At 41.4% G+C, this 13,325-nt stretch overlaps 1 protein-coding gene across 5 annotated transcripts in view; it reads right to left on the reverse strand.

Annotated features, from left to right (window-relative positions):
• Positions 1-1,418: 1,418 nt before the first annotated feature.
• arhgap32b (Rho GTPase activating protein 32b) overlaps positions 1,419-13,325 on the reverse strand; it is a 104,169-nt gene continuing 92,262 nt past the window's right edge. For all 5 annotated transcript variants that reach the window (XM_065286948.1, XM_065286947.1, XM_065286949.2 and 2 more), the window contains 10 exons: positions 11,788-11,932; positions 11,205-11,287; positions 10,379-10,486; positions 9,968-10,113; positions 9,675-9,876; positions 9,392-9,537; positions 8,471-8,545; positions 7,274-8,023; positions 6,403-6,998; positions 1,419-4,922 (listed from right to left, as the gene is read on the reverse strand). In XM_065286948.1, the coding sequence (XP_065143020.1) occupies positions 2,727-4,922; positions 6,403-6,998; positions 7,274-8,023; positions 8,471-8,545; positions 9,392-9,537; positions 9,675-9,876; positions 9,968-10,113; positions 10,379-10,486; positions 11,205-11,287; positions 11,788-11,932 (4,447 nt within the window). In that variant the 3' untranslated portion in view covers positions 1,419-2,726. The remainder of the gene's footprint in view (positions 4,923-6,402; positions 6,999-7,273; positions 8,024-8,470; positions 8,546-9,391; positions 9,538-9,674; positions 9,877-9,967; positions 10,114-10,378; positions 10,487-11,204; positions 11,288-11,787; positions 11,933-13,325) is intronic.

Raw genomic sequence — 13,325 nt, forward strand, 5'->3', positions numbered from 1 at the left:
AATCCTAAAAATCAATCCTTTTATAGACAGCCATCCTAGAGCAGTATGGGTTGTGCATCAAGAACACATTGTTTATGTAGCAAGTGAGAATTTGATATGCAGCTTATGAACTGATTACTGGAGAAAGTACATAATACTAGCTGGACCACAAAATCAGTCACAAGTCATTTTTTTATTGAGATGTATACATCACATGACAGCTAAATAAATAAGCTTCCCATTGGTGTATGGTTTGTTAGGATAGGACAATATTTGGCCGAGATACAACTAAAATCTGAGGATGCCTTTAAAGTTGTCCAAATGATGTCCTTAGCAACTGCATCCACTCACAAAATAATGTTATTTACAGTAAGAAATTTACAAAATATCTTCTTTGAACATGAACTTTACATATCTTAATGATTTTTGCATAAAAGAAAAATCAATAATTTTGACACATAAAATTGTTTTGTTGACTATTGCTACAAATACACCAGTGCTACCTAGGACTGGTTTTGTGGTCCAGGGTTACATAAGTGAAATAGTTCATAATGATTAAAAATGGAAAGAATAAATCGATCTCTTACTGCTCTACAGAGTGCATTTTATCCCTACATTTTGTCTCATATGATGACATGTTTGTCCTGTTGCGGCTATCGTAGCTTCTGTTTGTGTTTCTAAATTGAGGTTGGTTGCAATTCGCAATCTCACAGCTAGATGCTGCAAAACACCACACTTTACTTTAAATGAATATGAAAAAATTAGCTGTAGTGTTCTACATATGTTTTAAAATGTAAATATTGCAAATTTAAATTTAATCTTTATCTAACTAAGCCTTAGTTTCAAAAACTGTTTTGAAAAAGAAAGAAAAAGACAATGCGCAGTATTGCATATAGTGGCAAATGTACATTCAAAGATGAATGTCATTGGGACTAAACAAACCAGACTGCATATAGTCTTGATTAAATTACAGCCCAAGGCCCCTTTAAATGCTTAGGGACGGTATCCCGGACAGGGCTTGTCCTATTCCCAGACTAAAATGCATGTTTGAGCTGCCTTAATTTAAAAACATCTTGCCCTGACATTGTCTCAATATGCACACCAGTATTGTTTTTTTGTAAGGTATGTTTGTAAAACTATATAACTATTATAACTAAGACCTAGTCCTGGTTTAATCTAAACCCTGTCCGGGAAACCGCCCCTAAAAGTCTCAAGTATACAATTGATGGATGTGCAAATATGTAAATTCTGCCTCAAGATTTCAGTTTGGTCCCATAAAACAGATGTTACATATGAGTGCCTTTATTTTTTCCACACTAGCCACCCCACCATTTCTTTTCACAGTCTAAAGAACAAACAAACGGAAACAAGAGAACACGGCAGATTGTTGGCGATCATAAAAGTGCCGGCAATGAAAATGAACTTCATAAGACTTCGCAAAACACAAAAACATATTATTTGGGAATCAACCACAAACATACAAATTATGCCATTTTGAGCTTAGGCTCACATTTGAATACTTTAACACGAATTAACTGGCATTTGTTATGAAATATTAATTACTGTCTGACAGAACAGTAACATGCAATGACTTGGCAAAACAACAACCAAAAAGAACACACTGAAACACAGCTATTCCCAATCATAAAAAGTCATTTAAACAATTAAAACCTTGGTATCTCCATCTGAGAGATTCTTTCTCTGGGTTATGTGCTGTCGTTTACACTGTAAAAGCACAATTTGTTCAGTACAAGTAAATGTATGGAGTATACAAGCAAGTGGTTCCCATCGAAGAACGCAGTCGAAGTCTATGATAAACGGTATCTATGAGAAATTTGTTAATGGAGCTTGTTAAATATTTGCAAGTAAGGTGCAGGTCTAACATTAAGTCAGAAACATTTTAAATCACTACATGTATCAAAATGTCACTGTCAATAACACCACATTTCTCCTGAATATGAGGAGAGAAATGTTTCTTAAGTCACTTCTTCACATTGGCACTTTTACCTTCATTCGCTCAACATGTGCATCATAATTCTCGTTTATTGTTTGGTCCCTCCAACAATAAAGAGCAACCTACTGTATCCAACTACTAGTCATATATTATCAGTCAATGTCATGTTTTCAAATGAATAAACAAATCCAGTTGCTGCTGATCAAACCCAATGAGACAATAGTAATGGCACAGTTTGGACAAACGATAAATGCACATTTTGGGCCCCCAACCTTCTGAAGGCAGAAGATTAAGGATTACTTGTACCACCTACTTGTGTTCACCGTGTGGAAAAGTTAGGAAGAGGATGACTACAACAGCTTTTCCTTTCCATGGTTACTGTAATGTCCAGAAAGTACACAATGTATATCAAGGTACACAGAACTGTTCTGTAAAAGATAGATTACATGCATTTCTAAAATGCAAACCTTTACACCCCGATTGTACCCCATCCCAGGCCTTTTCAAAATAATAGAACTAAAGGATCCTTTAATAACCAGTAGTTTTTTCCAGATATACATATCTCTTCTGGTTATGATTCACGTACCATGTGCCAATATCACAGAGTATCTACAGTATATGATGAAGTATTGTACATTCAGTTCTGTAAAAAGTCTTGCATACTTTGTACATTAAAAAAGCAAAACTGTAAAGAGTCAAAAGGCAGTCCACCGTCCTGCAGAGGCTGCTGAATTTGTACAGAAATTTAATTTCGACAGTTTCGATAACATCCAAAATCCATCCTATCGCCTTCTCATTCAGCATTAACTTCTGCCTCGGGCCTCTGCGCCAAAAGCTCAGCTTGAATATAGGCGCCCTGTCCCAAGGCAGTGGAGTATGCCCGATTATTATGTGGGGTTGAGAAACCAGGGCTCTGATAGGAACTGGAACCACCCCGATTTGCTTGTGAACTTTGGGACTGAGGTACTGGGTGGTAGTCATCAAGGTTGTCGTAGTGCGACTGTACCGTAATGGTGCTTTGTCTTTGCGCCTGTGACTGGTGAATATAAGATCCACTGTGGTGATCCGAGCTGTCTGGCAAATGGGGGGGAAGACTGGACTGGCTGTAATGCTGCCGCTCTCTGACATTATGAGATCTTTCGGGTTTGGGTGGAGGTGTTGGCTTTACAGGAGCTGATTGTTCATCCTCACTCACCCTGCATATGTGGCGATCTAAATCTGATCTTTCGTAACGAGGCGGAGCGTTCCTGCTATCCGGGTGTTCTTGCCAATGTTTACTACTCGACTGCTTTTCCCCTGGTTCAAATTTAGGATCAATATGGCCGCCATCTGGTAAGTGCTGCATGCTTCGTGGTTGATGTGAATGGATGGATGAGTAGGTCCTAGTGCTGCCCTGTTTGGAGGCTTTGTCCCCCATTCCATTTCCCTGGCAGTGTTTCTCCGTTTCCATGTACATCAGGACATCTGGATCTGAGAACAAGTGCCTGGGAGCATGCTGAGACCCAGAAGCTACGTTGTATCTGGTCTCCTTTCCCTCAGTAGCCATCAACACTGCTTTGCCAGGGTCTGATTTGCTGCGCAAGTGTAAAGTGTCCATTGGTATATCCATTGGCAAGTAGTGTCCGACATTGTCATACTGAGACATAACAGAACCCTTCACCTTTTGCCTCGCTCGGCTTTCTCTTCGAATTGAGTGTACGCGGAGCCTCTCCGCTTCCTCTGGGTCCCACGCCAAGTAAACACTCCCCTTTGAGCCACTGTAAGGAGGCATGTCCCTGCTAACAAAGCTGTGCTCCTTTAAAGGAATGATATGCCGTGAAAGGTAGTGATAGCCTCCAGACTTCCCTCCAGACCGGCCAAGCAGTGGCGCAGTGTCCCGACCGCTGAACGAATGGACGTGTCTTAAGCGAATAGTACCGTAATGGTCCACATCGTAGTAAGGGGCTTCCAAAGTGTGAGAGCCAGAGTAGGGGCTGTAACGGTACTGAACTCTTCCGTTCTCGAAATAAGGCTGCAGCTGTGTCACGTGATAGTCGGCTTGAGAAGACGGTTGGTGCGATTTGCAATGGTAGACTGGGCGCTGGTAGTAATAAAGTTCATCGTCTGGTGGAACCTCGGTTCTGGTAACTGGCACGGAGCGAATAGCAGTGGGAGGCACGTGTAGGGAGTGAACCCTTCGGATGGTAGGGTACACAGTAGGTCCATCTACTGGGCTGTAGGCGTGGGTGTGGTGCAGTGTGCTTGACGAAATGTATTCACCCCTCTGTGGGCCACGAGACTTGATGGAGTGGTGGTAAGATCTGGGTCCGATGGTATTGTAACGGCCATCACCATGAGCTCTGTAAGAAATCTGCGGCTCTGATTTTGACACGCAAGAAATATGAGGCGGAACGCTTTCTGGCCGATAATGGTAATTTACAGAGGACTGGCCTGAAGGGGTTAACCGCTGATGATAATATGCATCTGCTGTTGGCTCCAGTAATGCTGTGTCTCCTTTTGAGTGGTAAACATAACCAGACAGATGAGTGGAAGACCTGCGATGAGGTGGGTGAGATTGTGGAGGGGTCTCTTCCACTGAGCCTCTCGTGGGTGCGTCTGATAAGACAGCATGGAAGTTGGCTGGGTTTGCTGCCTCAGTGTTGCAGAGAGCAGCCATTGCTAGCTTACTGTCAATAGAGCGAACAGGAGGCGTTGGAGGTGTCACTCCATGAGTATGGTGTTGAGGAGCATCTGCTTTCGGATGGACAGGCTTTATGGCTTCCCGTGGTTTCTCAATGGGGTCAATAGGCGTTGCAGGGGTAGGTGCAACTCGAGCGTTTGGTTGTGATCTGGGTTGAGACTGAGGCTGTGCCTGTGACTGAGGTTGAACTTGAGACCGAAATGTTGACTGAGGCTGGGTCTGTATTTGAGGCTGAGGCTGGAGAATTGCGACTGGTTGCTCTGGTGTTTTGATGGATTTTGTTGGCAGGACATTTTCAACCATGTGGATCTAAAGATCAAGCATAAAACACACTGTTATTGTCTTACACATTTCTCTTTGGTACTTGGTACTTACATATAATAGCATAGCAAAGTAGTTTCGTAAGTTTGTATAAAAGGTAACAAATAGAATCAACTCAGTACAGCTCGTGACTGCTCTTCCGAGGGGTGCGAATTCAAAATATGCGTTCGGAGTGTCATGTTTGCTGCTCATGGTTTCAAAATATGTGTTTGTTGCGTCATGTGAACCATGTGCATCATGTGTTTTGTCAAAATAAGTGCCTGCAGCACACGCGTCAAAACCGTTTATGACGTTCACAAAATACATGCAAGACACTCCCTTAACATTAAACTCTGATTACGCATGAGATTATGCGAGTATCTGGCAAACGCGAGCATCTCTTTTATCATAAACCCTTTAGGCGCGTCTGCAGCAGGCACTTATTTTGACAAGACACGTGATGCACACAGGTTCACTCAACACGGCGAACACATATTTTGAAATTACGAACCACACAGGCTACTTGTGACGAATTTCGCATTGTGCGCCCTCAAAAAAGAAGTCACTGGCCGCCACTGATAACATCACTACTGCTCTCTCGGTTTTCTTGTGCCTAAATCAGGAGTGGGGAACCCTGGGTCCTGGAGGGTCACTTTCCTACAGAGTTTAGTTCCAACCCTAATCAAACACACCTGAATTTCATTTCCATGTAATCCTGAAGAATTCAATTAGAATTTTCATGTGTGTATAATTAGGGGTGGAACTAAACTCTGCAGGACAGTGGCCCTCCAGGACCAGGGTTCCCCACCCCTGGCCTAAATGCTCCCTACTTCCTGTCTGGCTGGCTGTTGGTCAGTCGGCACCCAATTGTCAATTTACAAGCTCTATATTGGTGAAGACCTGTGGCTGGTGCATAAACTGCCTAGACTAGTCTTACAAAGTTAGTCAACAAATCTTTTTTCAACACTGGTCATAACTTTTTAAAATCAGTTATAAAAAAGATAGATTGGTCTGATTTGAAGCCGAATAGTAATACTGTTTAGTCCTAACTAATTGCTAATTTGTCAGATTAGTTCTTATCACACAGTCTTAACTTAGTAGCTATGTTTAGGGGTGGTGATGGCGCAGTGGATAAGACACACACCTTTGGTGTGAGAGACCCGGGTTCGAATCCACTGTGACACACCACTGTGTCCCTGAGCAAGACACTTAACCCCTAGTTGCTCCAGAGGCGTGCAACCTCTGACATATATAGCAATTGTAAGTTGCTTTGGTTAAAAGCGTCAGCTAAATGAATAAATTATGTTTATGCAACTGGCCACTGGGTTATGAAAAACAAAGCATCATCAACAAACAATTAAATATCAATTAGCTAAGCCATTGTCCGTATGATTTAGTACTTCTAGTACTTTCTTCTTTCTCAGTTTTGATAATGACTTTGACCACGTTTGACATTCTTCCATGTGATAGATAACATGCTACTGCTTACCTCAGAGCTGGGTTGTTGAATGAAAGTTTCCTTGTTGACGGTTGGTGTGTTGGCTGCGGTAGTGGTTTTAGTCGTGCTCACAGGTGTTTGGCCCACAGCAGGCTGTTGCCTCTCTGGGCTTTTCTGTATCTGAGAAACTTGATCTTGACTGTCAGGTACATCACTCTGGCTTGGGGTCACCATAGAAACAACATCTTGACTGCTGAAAGAAGTGCTGGGTGGCTTTACACTATCAGCTGTGCTGAGGTGCAAGCTGGCCGAGCGGGTCACTTTTGTAGTTAGCGTGGAGGGTGGTGAGGATTGGGTGGCCGAAGTCTTTGTCACCTCTACTGCAGCTTCTTCCAGGGATGTCTGTGACTGCGATGAAAGAGGCTGTGGCCAGTCCAGAGTTTCCAAAAACTCCTGCGGCCTAATAGGAGAGACTGGCGTTGGGGGTCCAGAGGGTCGCCTCTGAGAGAGAATGGTGGCCTGCTGGGCAGATTCAGCTAGAGCTAGTGCAAGCATGCGGGCGGCGTTCTTTGGTGGAGGAGGGGGAGGGAGCAGGGACACAGAGCTGGCAGGGACATTGCCCTCTGGCAAATCCAGAGTTATAGATCCTACAGATGGACAAAATAAAGGGAACTCAAAACAAGGAGAATGCAGGCTAATATTCACAAGCAGGAATGAGAGGGAAATGTTAACTCTACAGACTGTGGATAGATTTCTCTACATTCAGGGCATTGGTGCAAAGTGTTACTGGTAAAAGCCTGGTGAACTAAACATGAAAAATCAAATGGTTACCTTAAAATTGAAAACCTGTCATACCATGCATGAATTTATAGAAAAAAAGAATACATTTGAGCAAGCATACCCCTGTTTCAGCTTCGCTTACCTGGCTGCTCCTGAAAGCAGGTGGTCTGTGGTGGCTGTGAACATTCAATGTTTGATATGTCTTTATTCTCGAAGGTAGCAGCTTTAGAGAGAAGCTCTTGTTGAATAGCTTCACTCAAAGGCAGGTCAGTGGTTCTTAAAAGAGAGCTCAATTTGGCTGGCGAGTCGAGCGGAGATGAAGGGGACGAGGCTTGAAGCGCAGAACTCTCGGGCCCTCTCCGTATCACGGAGGCAGCTGGTTCGGTTATGCTTAAAGGTGTCAAAGCAGTTGACTTCTCACTGACCTCAATGGACTGAACTGCAATTTTCTCTGATGCAGAGGGCAGTTTATTAGTATCCCCTAAGGACGGACTGTGTTTTGGAGACTGACTCGTAACCTTTGCTCTCACTGGTGAGATAGGACCTGAGCCGCTGGCACTACCCGGGCTTCGCTTTAGACTGCCCGCATCTGTGTCAAGCGAGAAAATGGAAGTCTCTGCAAGAGGAAGGCTACACTGGAAAGACATGGGGTCAAAGTCTAAAGAGGCCATGCCGATGTCAGGGGGGCTAAGGTCCACATCATCGGTGGAGCGTGGAGGGGAGATGAGGGCAGGCACACAGATTGGACCATCATCGCCATCACTGTCCCCTTGACCCAGGTTGTCATAAGAGTTACAGTGTTGTCTGCTATCTAGCAGGTCACCGTTGAAAGAAGCAGACAGGGCATCACTGCTGGATCGAGGTCTGCGCGGTCTGTACATTTTAGACTCTCCTGTTGGATAGGAAGCAGAAATTAGTACTACCCACTGGTTTACAAATTAACTTAACTGGTGTGACAGTGCATTGATGCTGAACCCATTTTTGCCATGCATTACAGACACACCAACATTATTTTCTACTCTGTAAATCTGACTGAATTCAAACAAATTAAGCCGTTTGGGGCTAGAGCTATGGCTGGATTAGTCACTATTTTGATTTAAATGTGATCTTCTTCCTCATGTAAATTAGATTATAACAATCAGCTCCGTAATAATACCGTAATGGCCTACTCCCCATAACCATTTTACAATCCATGGCCATTATCTCAAGAAATACTCATAGTAAACCCAGTAATGGCTTTATTGTCTGTATAAAGCCACAGTAAAATTACTGTCGGCGTAAAAGCCACTTATAAATAGCAGAGACAGTGCGTGAGAAATAGGCCTATGTATACTACTACCTTCAACATTATGTAAAGAAGTGAGAGATTCTTCGCTTTTGGCTGATCGAAGAGTTGCAGTGTCTCCTCTTCCTCCTGAAAGGTGAAAATGAAGTGACATAAGAAATAAACAGAATTTACTTGTACATGAACAAACATTGAGGAATAAGGCTCAAATGTAAAAGCCGCTAACGACACCTTCGTCAAAAACAAGATAATTATATTAACCGAATGCTCTTGGCGTGTATAATGCGTCCATCAAATACTTTCGCTGCAAATCTGCTTAATCCTGGCCTCAAGCCATTCATGAATGGCTTTTACAGAATCCATTTAAAGTCTGATAAAAAATGCTAATTTACCAGAAAACATGTCAGACTTTAGAGGGTTTTGTATCTGAGCTCTTCTATATGCAGTACAGTGCAAAAGTCTTAGGCCACCACCACCAGCTTTGTTGTTTTAGCAATGTTTTAATGTCCATCCATATTTGTTTTTCACTCTTTTTTTTAAGATACAAACAGGAAATTCAGGAAATATGTACACATAATTAAACAAAACAATTTCAGAACAAAAATTTAGTGTGACACCTCTAAGCACGAAACACATCTTGAGCTTTTTTAGGAGACTGAAGTCATTTGATTAGAATGAGAAATACAGATTTAATTTTATTTAGGTTTAAGAGATCCTGCAGTTTTCTGCTATTGCTCAAGTGGAAGAGGAATTTACCCTAAATACTTGACACTTCAGCTTATACTTTTATACAGTTTTTAATACTACATACACATTTCTTGTATTTTCTGGGTGTATTCTAATAAAGAGACTGAGAAATAATTATATACAATCACTATACATTACAAAAACAACTAATCTACTGGTAGCATGATGGCCTAAGACTTTGCACAGTACTGTAATAAGTAAATGAAAACAAAGTGGCACAATACTTACCAGCCAATGCCATTGCTTTAAGCTCATTTGGTTCACTTGGATTGCGATGTAGTTTGCGTTTAGACATCGAGGAAGATTTGCCAAGGTTAAAAAACGACCGCCAACTGCCAACTGGAGACTTTTTCGATTTTATGGGCTGTCTTTTCCTAAAAACAAGCAAAAGTAGACATAAATTGTATCTTTATGAGAATAACAGGTGCAAGCAATTGGTCTCCTGGCTCTATATAGCTACAACATAAATAAGTACAACATAAAGATAAGGTTTTAAAAGCTTGCAATATACCTCTCAGTGGGGAATTCGATGACTGTGTGGAATTTTCCCTGCAAGGCTGCCGGTCCTTCTCCTACTTCAATGTACTTGCTGTCCGCAGTGATGGGTGAGTTGATTTGGGCTTGAGTGCGGGCTTGCGCCTCTTCTAGTGTAAGCAGCTTAGTGGATGGGGATGGCACCAGCAACGATTTAGGACGAGACAATGAATTATGTCCTAAGACAAAACAATTGATAAGGTCAGGTATGTATTTGAATGAGTAAAAAATAGAAAATACAAAAAGTAAAAATTTGTTTTGGGTGAATACCTGTTCCCTCTCGAATGAGTGAGCTCAATTTGGGGCTGAAGAGAACATCCACATGGTTAAGGATAAACTCTACCACAACAGATTGTATTCGCACCTCCATGAATGCCGTCGTTCCACTGAAGCAAGCTGATTCTATTTGCTTTGACCTTATAAAAGAAGGTAATGTTTTATAATCATGTTATAAAAATGATAAACACATGGGTATTGACACACAGCATTTTTTTATAATATATCATGTAAGATTTCCGTGTATTTGCTCAAATAATAAGAGGTCATAATTTGCATGTATGAATAATAAAAAATATTAGCAAAACACTCGAGTAAAATTTTTTAGATGTAGTAGAGCATGATACACACCAGATTATAATTTCGTAAAAAAAGGTCATTTCTAGGCACATAGAAAAATCTTACCTCAGTAGGTTGGGGGCCCAAACAATGGCCAAATTCTTGGTGTGCATGTTTGTTACGTAACTAAAGGTGGCCAAGTGTGACAGATGTCTCATAAGAAACTCTAGAGTCCTTAAAACAAAAGCATAAATACTAAATGTTACATCAGATGCATTGATGATGGATGCTATTTAACTCTTTCACCGCCATTGACGAGATTTTCCGTCTTTCCACTATACCGCTATTATCCACCAGGTGGCGCCCTTCCGCAACTTTTTAAACCCGGAAGTATTGCCCTATGGCAAGCGGCTGCATGTCCGTGTTTGTTTTAAAGATCGCTCTGAATGGGATCTCTATGAAAAGTCCATCACAAAAATGGAATTATCTCTGCTTTTTGCTCAAAATGTGGTGTTTTTGCAGAAACCTACCCATATTCAAAAGCTGATTACAAAAGAACCACTGAAGGTAGGATGAAACGGTTTTTTTGTTTGAAAGCAGAGGGTCTGTTCTTTCATTTGGTATATTGAATGTTTATATATTTAAAGAAGAACATTTTCTGGAAGGCATTAAACTTTGGTGAAAATCATGAAAAACGCTGGCGCTGGCTGGCAACTTTTTTAAAAAACGCTGGCGGTGAAAGAGTTAAACTCAACATCCTGGATTAGATTTATGAATGAACAGTGTTTTGATTTTCCTTAGACGTGTTTTCATTTAAACTGAATTAGCAATTGATTAGTATCCTTCAGGCAAAAGATTAATAAAAAGTCAATGTTGATAAATGAGGTTGTGTTAAAGACTGAACTGCGAATCCTCCCAAAGCCTGCAGAGGGCGCTGTGGTCATTTACAAACCTGTAATGCGGAGGCGGCAGCTGCTGAATGACATCATGTATTTTGATCAGCCTCTCTTCATCCGTGGCTGCTGACACGGCCTCCTAAAAAAGAAAAAAGAGGGAGTGTAAATAAAGGTCACAATTCAGAGCAGCACAGACAATAAAAATACCCCCAAACCCTGGCCTGCTAAACGGGTGCATGTCCACACTGTGTTTCTGAGTGGATAATAGCACACGATCAGTCTGCAGTCCATTCTCACCGGCTCTATAGCAACCTGAAAACATCTATGCCCTCTTTTTTCTGGTCCTTTTCAACAGCAATGACTTTCATCTCAGTGTTTTGTTTGGCAAGCATGTGAAACAGGGCACAAGAAATGAATTCTGCATACTCATTAAAACCAATTAATAGTACTCTGTGAATACCGCACAGGTTTTCCAGTCATAGATAAGACAGGAACTAAAAAGGGTTTTGATATCGTAAGTATGGGCACGTTGTTCTAATATAATAGGTGCTCTCGCTCCAGCAATATTTATATGATAAAGAGTACGTGTATCTGAAAAATTGGCTCTTAATCGTCTGCCTTTGTGGAATAAACGCTTACCGAGAATTTCTCATACAGCTGGTAGGTGAGAAGTGGGTTGGGAAGCTCTCGAAAGTAAAGCTTGCACAGGGAGCCCACACAGTGTATGTCCTGGATGTAAACATCTTTTGTCAGATCTGGGATCTGCTCAGAGTCAAATTCATGCCTGAATAGAAACAGACACACAAAATGACATTACAGTCTCATGCACGTGTGTTGTTGATGTAAATCAGAACCCGTGTCAAACAAGTCAACCAAAAAATGTCATTGCTGATACCATTATCTAGAAAAAATAGATGTTCGCTGTTAATGCACATACACTTATTTTACATAACATAACATTTACCTAAAATTCACTACAAAACTGAGTAATAGCTAAATGTGTCGATTTTGTAACTGCCATGATGGAAGGGTATGATTTCGATTAAATTGTCAATGCTGATATGAATAAATTAAAGGACACATATTATGCAAAATCTACTTTTACAAGGTGTTTGGACATAAATATGTATCAGCAGCGTGTGAACACAACAACCCTACAATAAAAAAAAAACATCTAATCCCCACTACACCAAAGCAGTCTCATTAGAAATGCTGTTTATATTCTCTTGTTAATGTGATGTCACAAAAACAAAGCCCCGCCCAAGACCACTGACTGACCGGTTAATTTTACCCAAAAGCTTTTTCGAAATGTGTTAGCACTAATGTGGCTATAGATACTTTTGTCTTAGGGGCTGTTTACACTTGGTATTAAGATGTGTTTTCATCGATCGGATCACAAGTGGACGAGAGAGACACATCACGTTTACACCTGGTATTTAAATCCATCTCTTTTGTCCACTTTCGACCGCTTTTGTCCTGAATACTGTGAGGGGGCGGTCTGTCGAGACGGTGGGCGAGTCTCTCTGCTGTCATTCAAACGCGAGCGGGAGTAATTATGAGTTTATATGGACGCAAACTAATATTATGTCAGAGTCAGCTGCCTGTTTAGCAATTAAACATACTGCACAGAGTTTTGTACGTGTATGTTAGAGCTTTCTCTGAATTTTCAGCGCAATTGATGAAATAGGATCGCGCAACTTTCACACTTTCAAAACGAAACTGCGGAGATCAGCGCCGCTTTAGTTTTATCAATGAAAGGCTAAAAATAGCGCTGTTCATGGTGTGTTCACGGCAGAAGTCCGAAAAATACATAAAACTTGAGTTTAGTACCTCAGATTAGATAAATGGGCGGAGAAAAGGCGGTCGCGTGTGGCTGTTCGAACACATTCAACCACATGTCCGTTTACACCACAAAAGCAATCCGATCGAAAGTGGTTTCGACTACCTATGAATGTGGTTGAAAGTGGTCGAAAGTGGACGCGTTCAAAACATTTTGAACACCGTTTACACATGGCATTAACGTCGTCCACTTGTGATCCGATCAACGAAAACGCATGTTAATGCCAAGTGTAAACAGCCTCTTTGACTGTATTCACAGGAATCAGATTTATTTTTTACTAAAAGCATTCACGGAGTGAGGAGCAGTAGCTCATTTGTATTTAATGGTACGAGATAAA

Source organism: Paramisgurnus dabryanus, chromosome 18, assembly GCF_030506205.2.
Source record: "Paramisgurnus dabryanus chromosome 18, PD_genome_1.1, whole genome shotgun sequence".
NCBI classification, from domain to species: Eukaryota; Metazoa; Chordata; class Actinopteri; order Cypriniformes; family Cobitidae; genus Paramisgurnus; species Paramisgurnus dabryanus.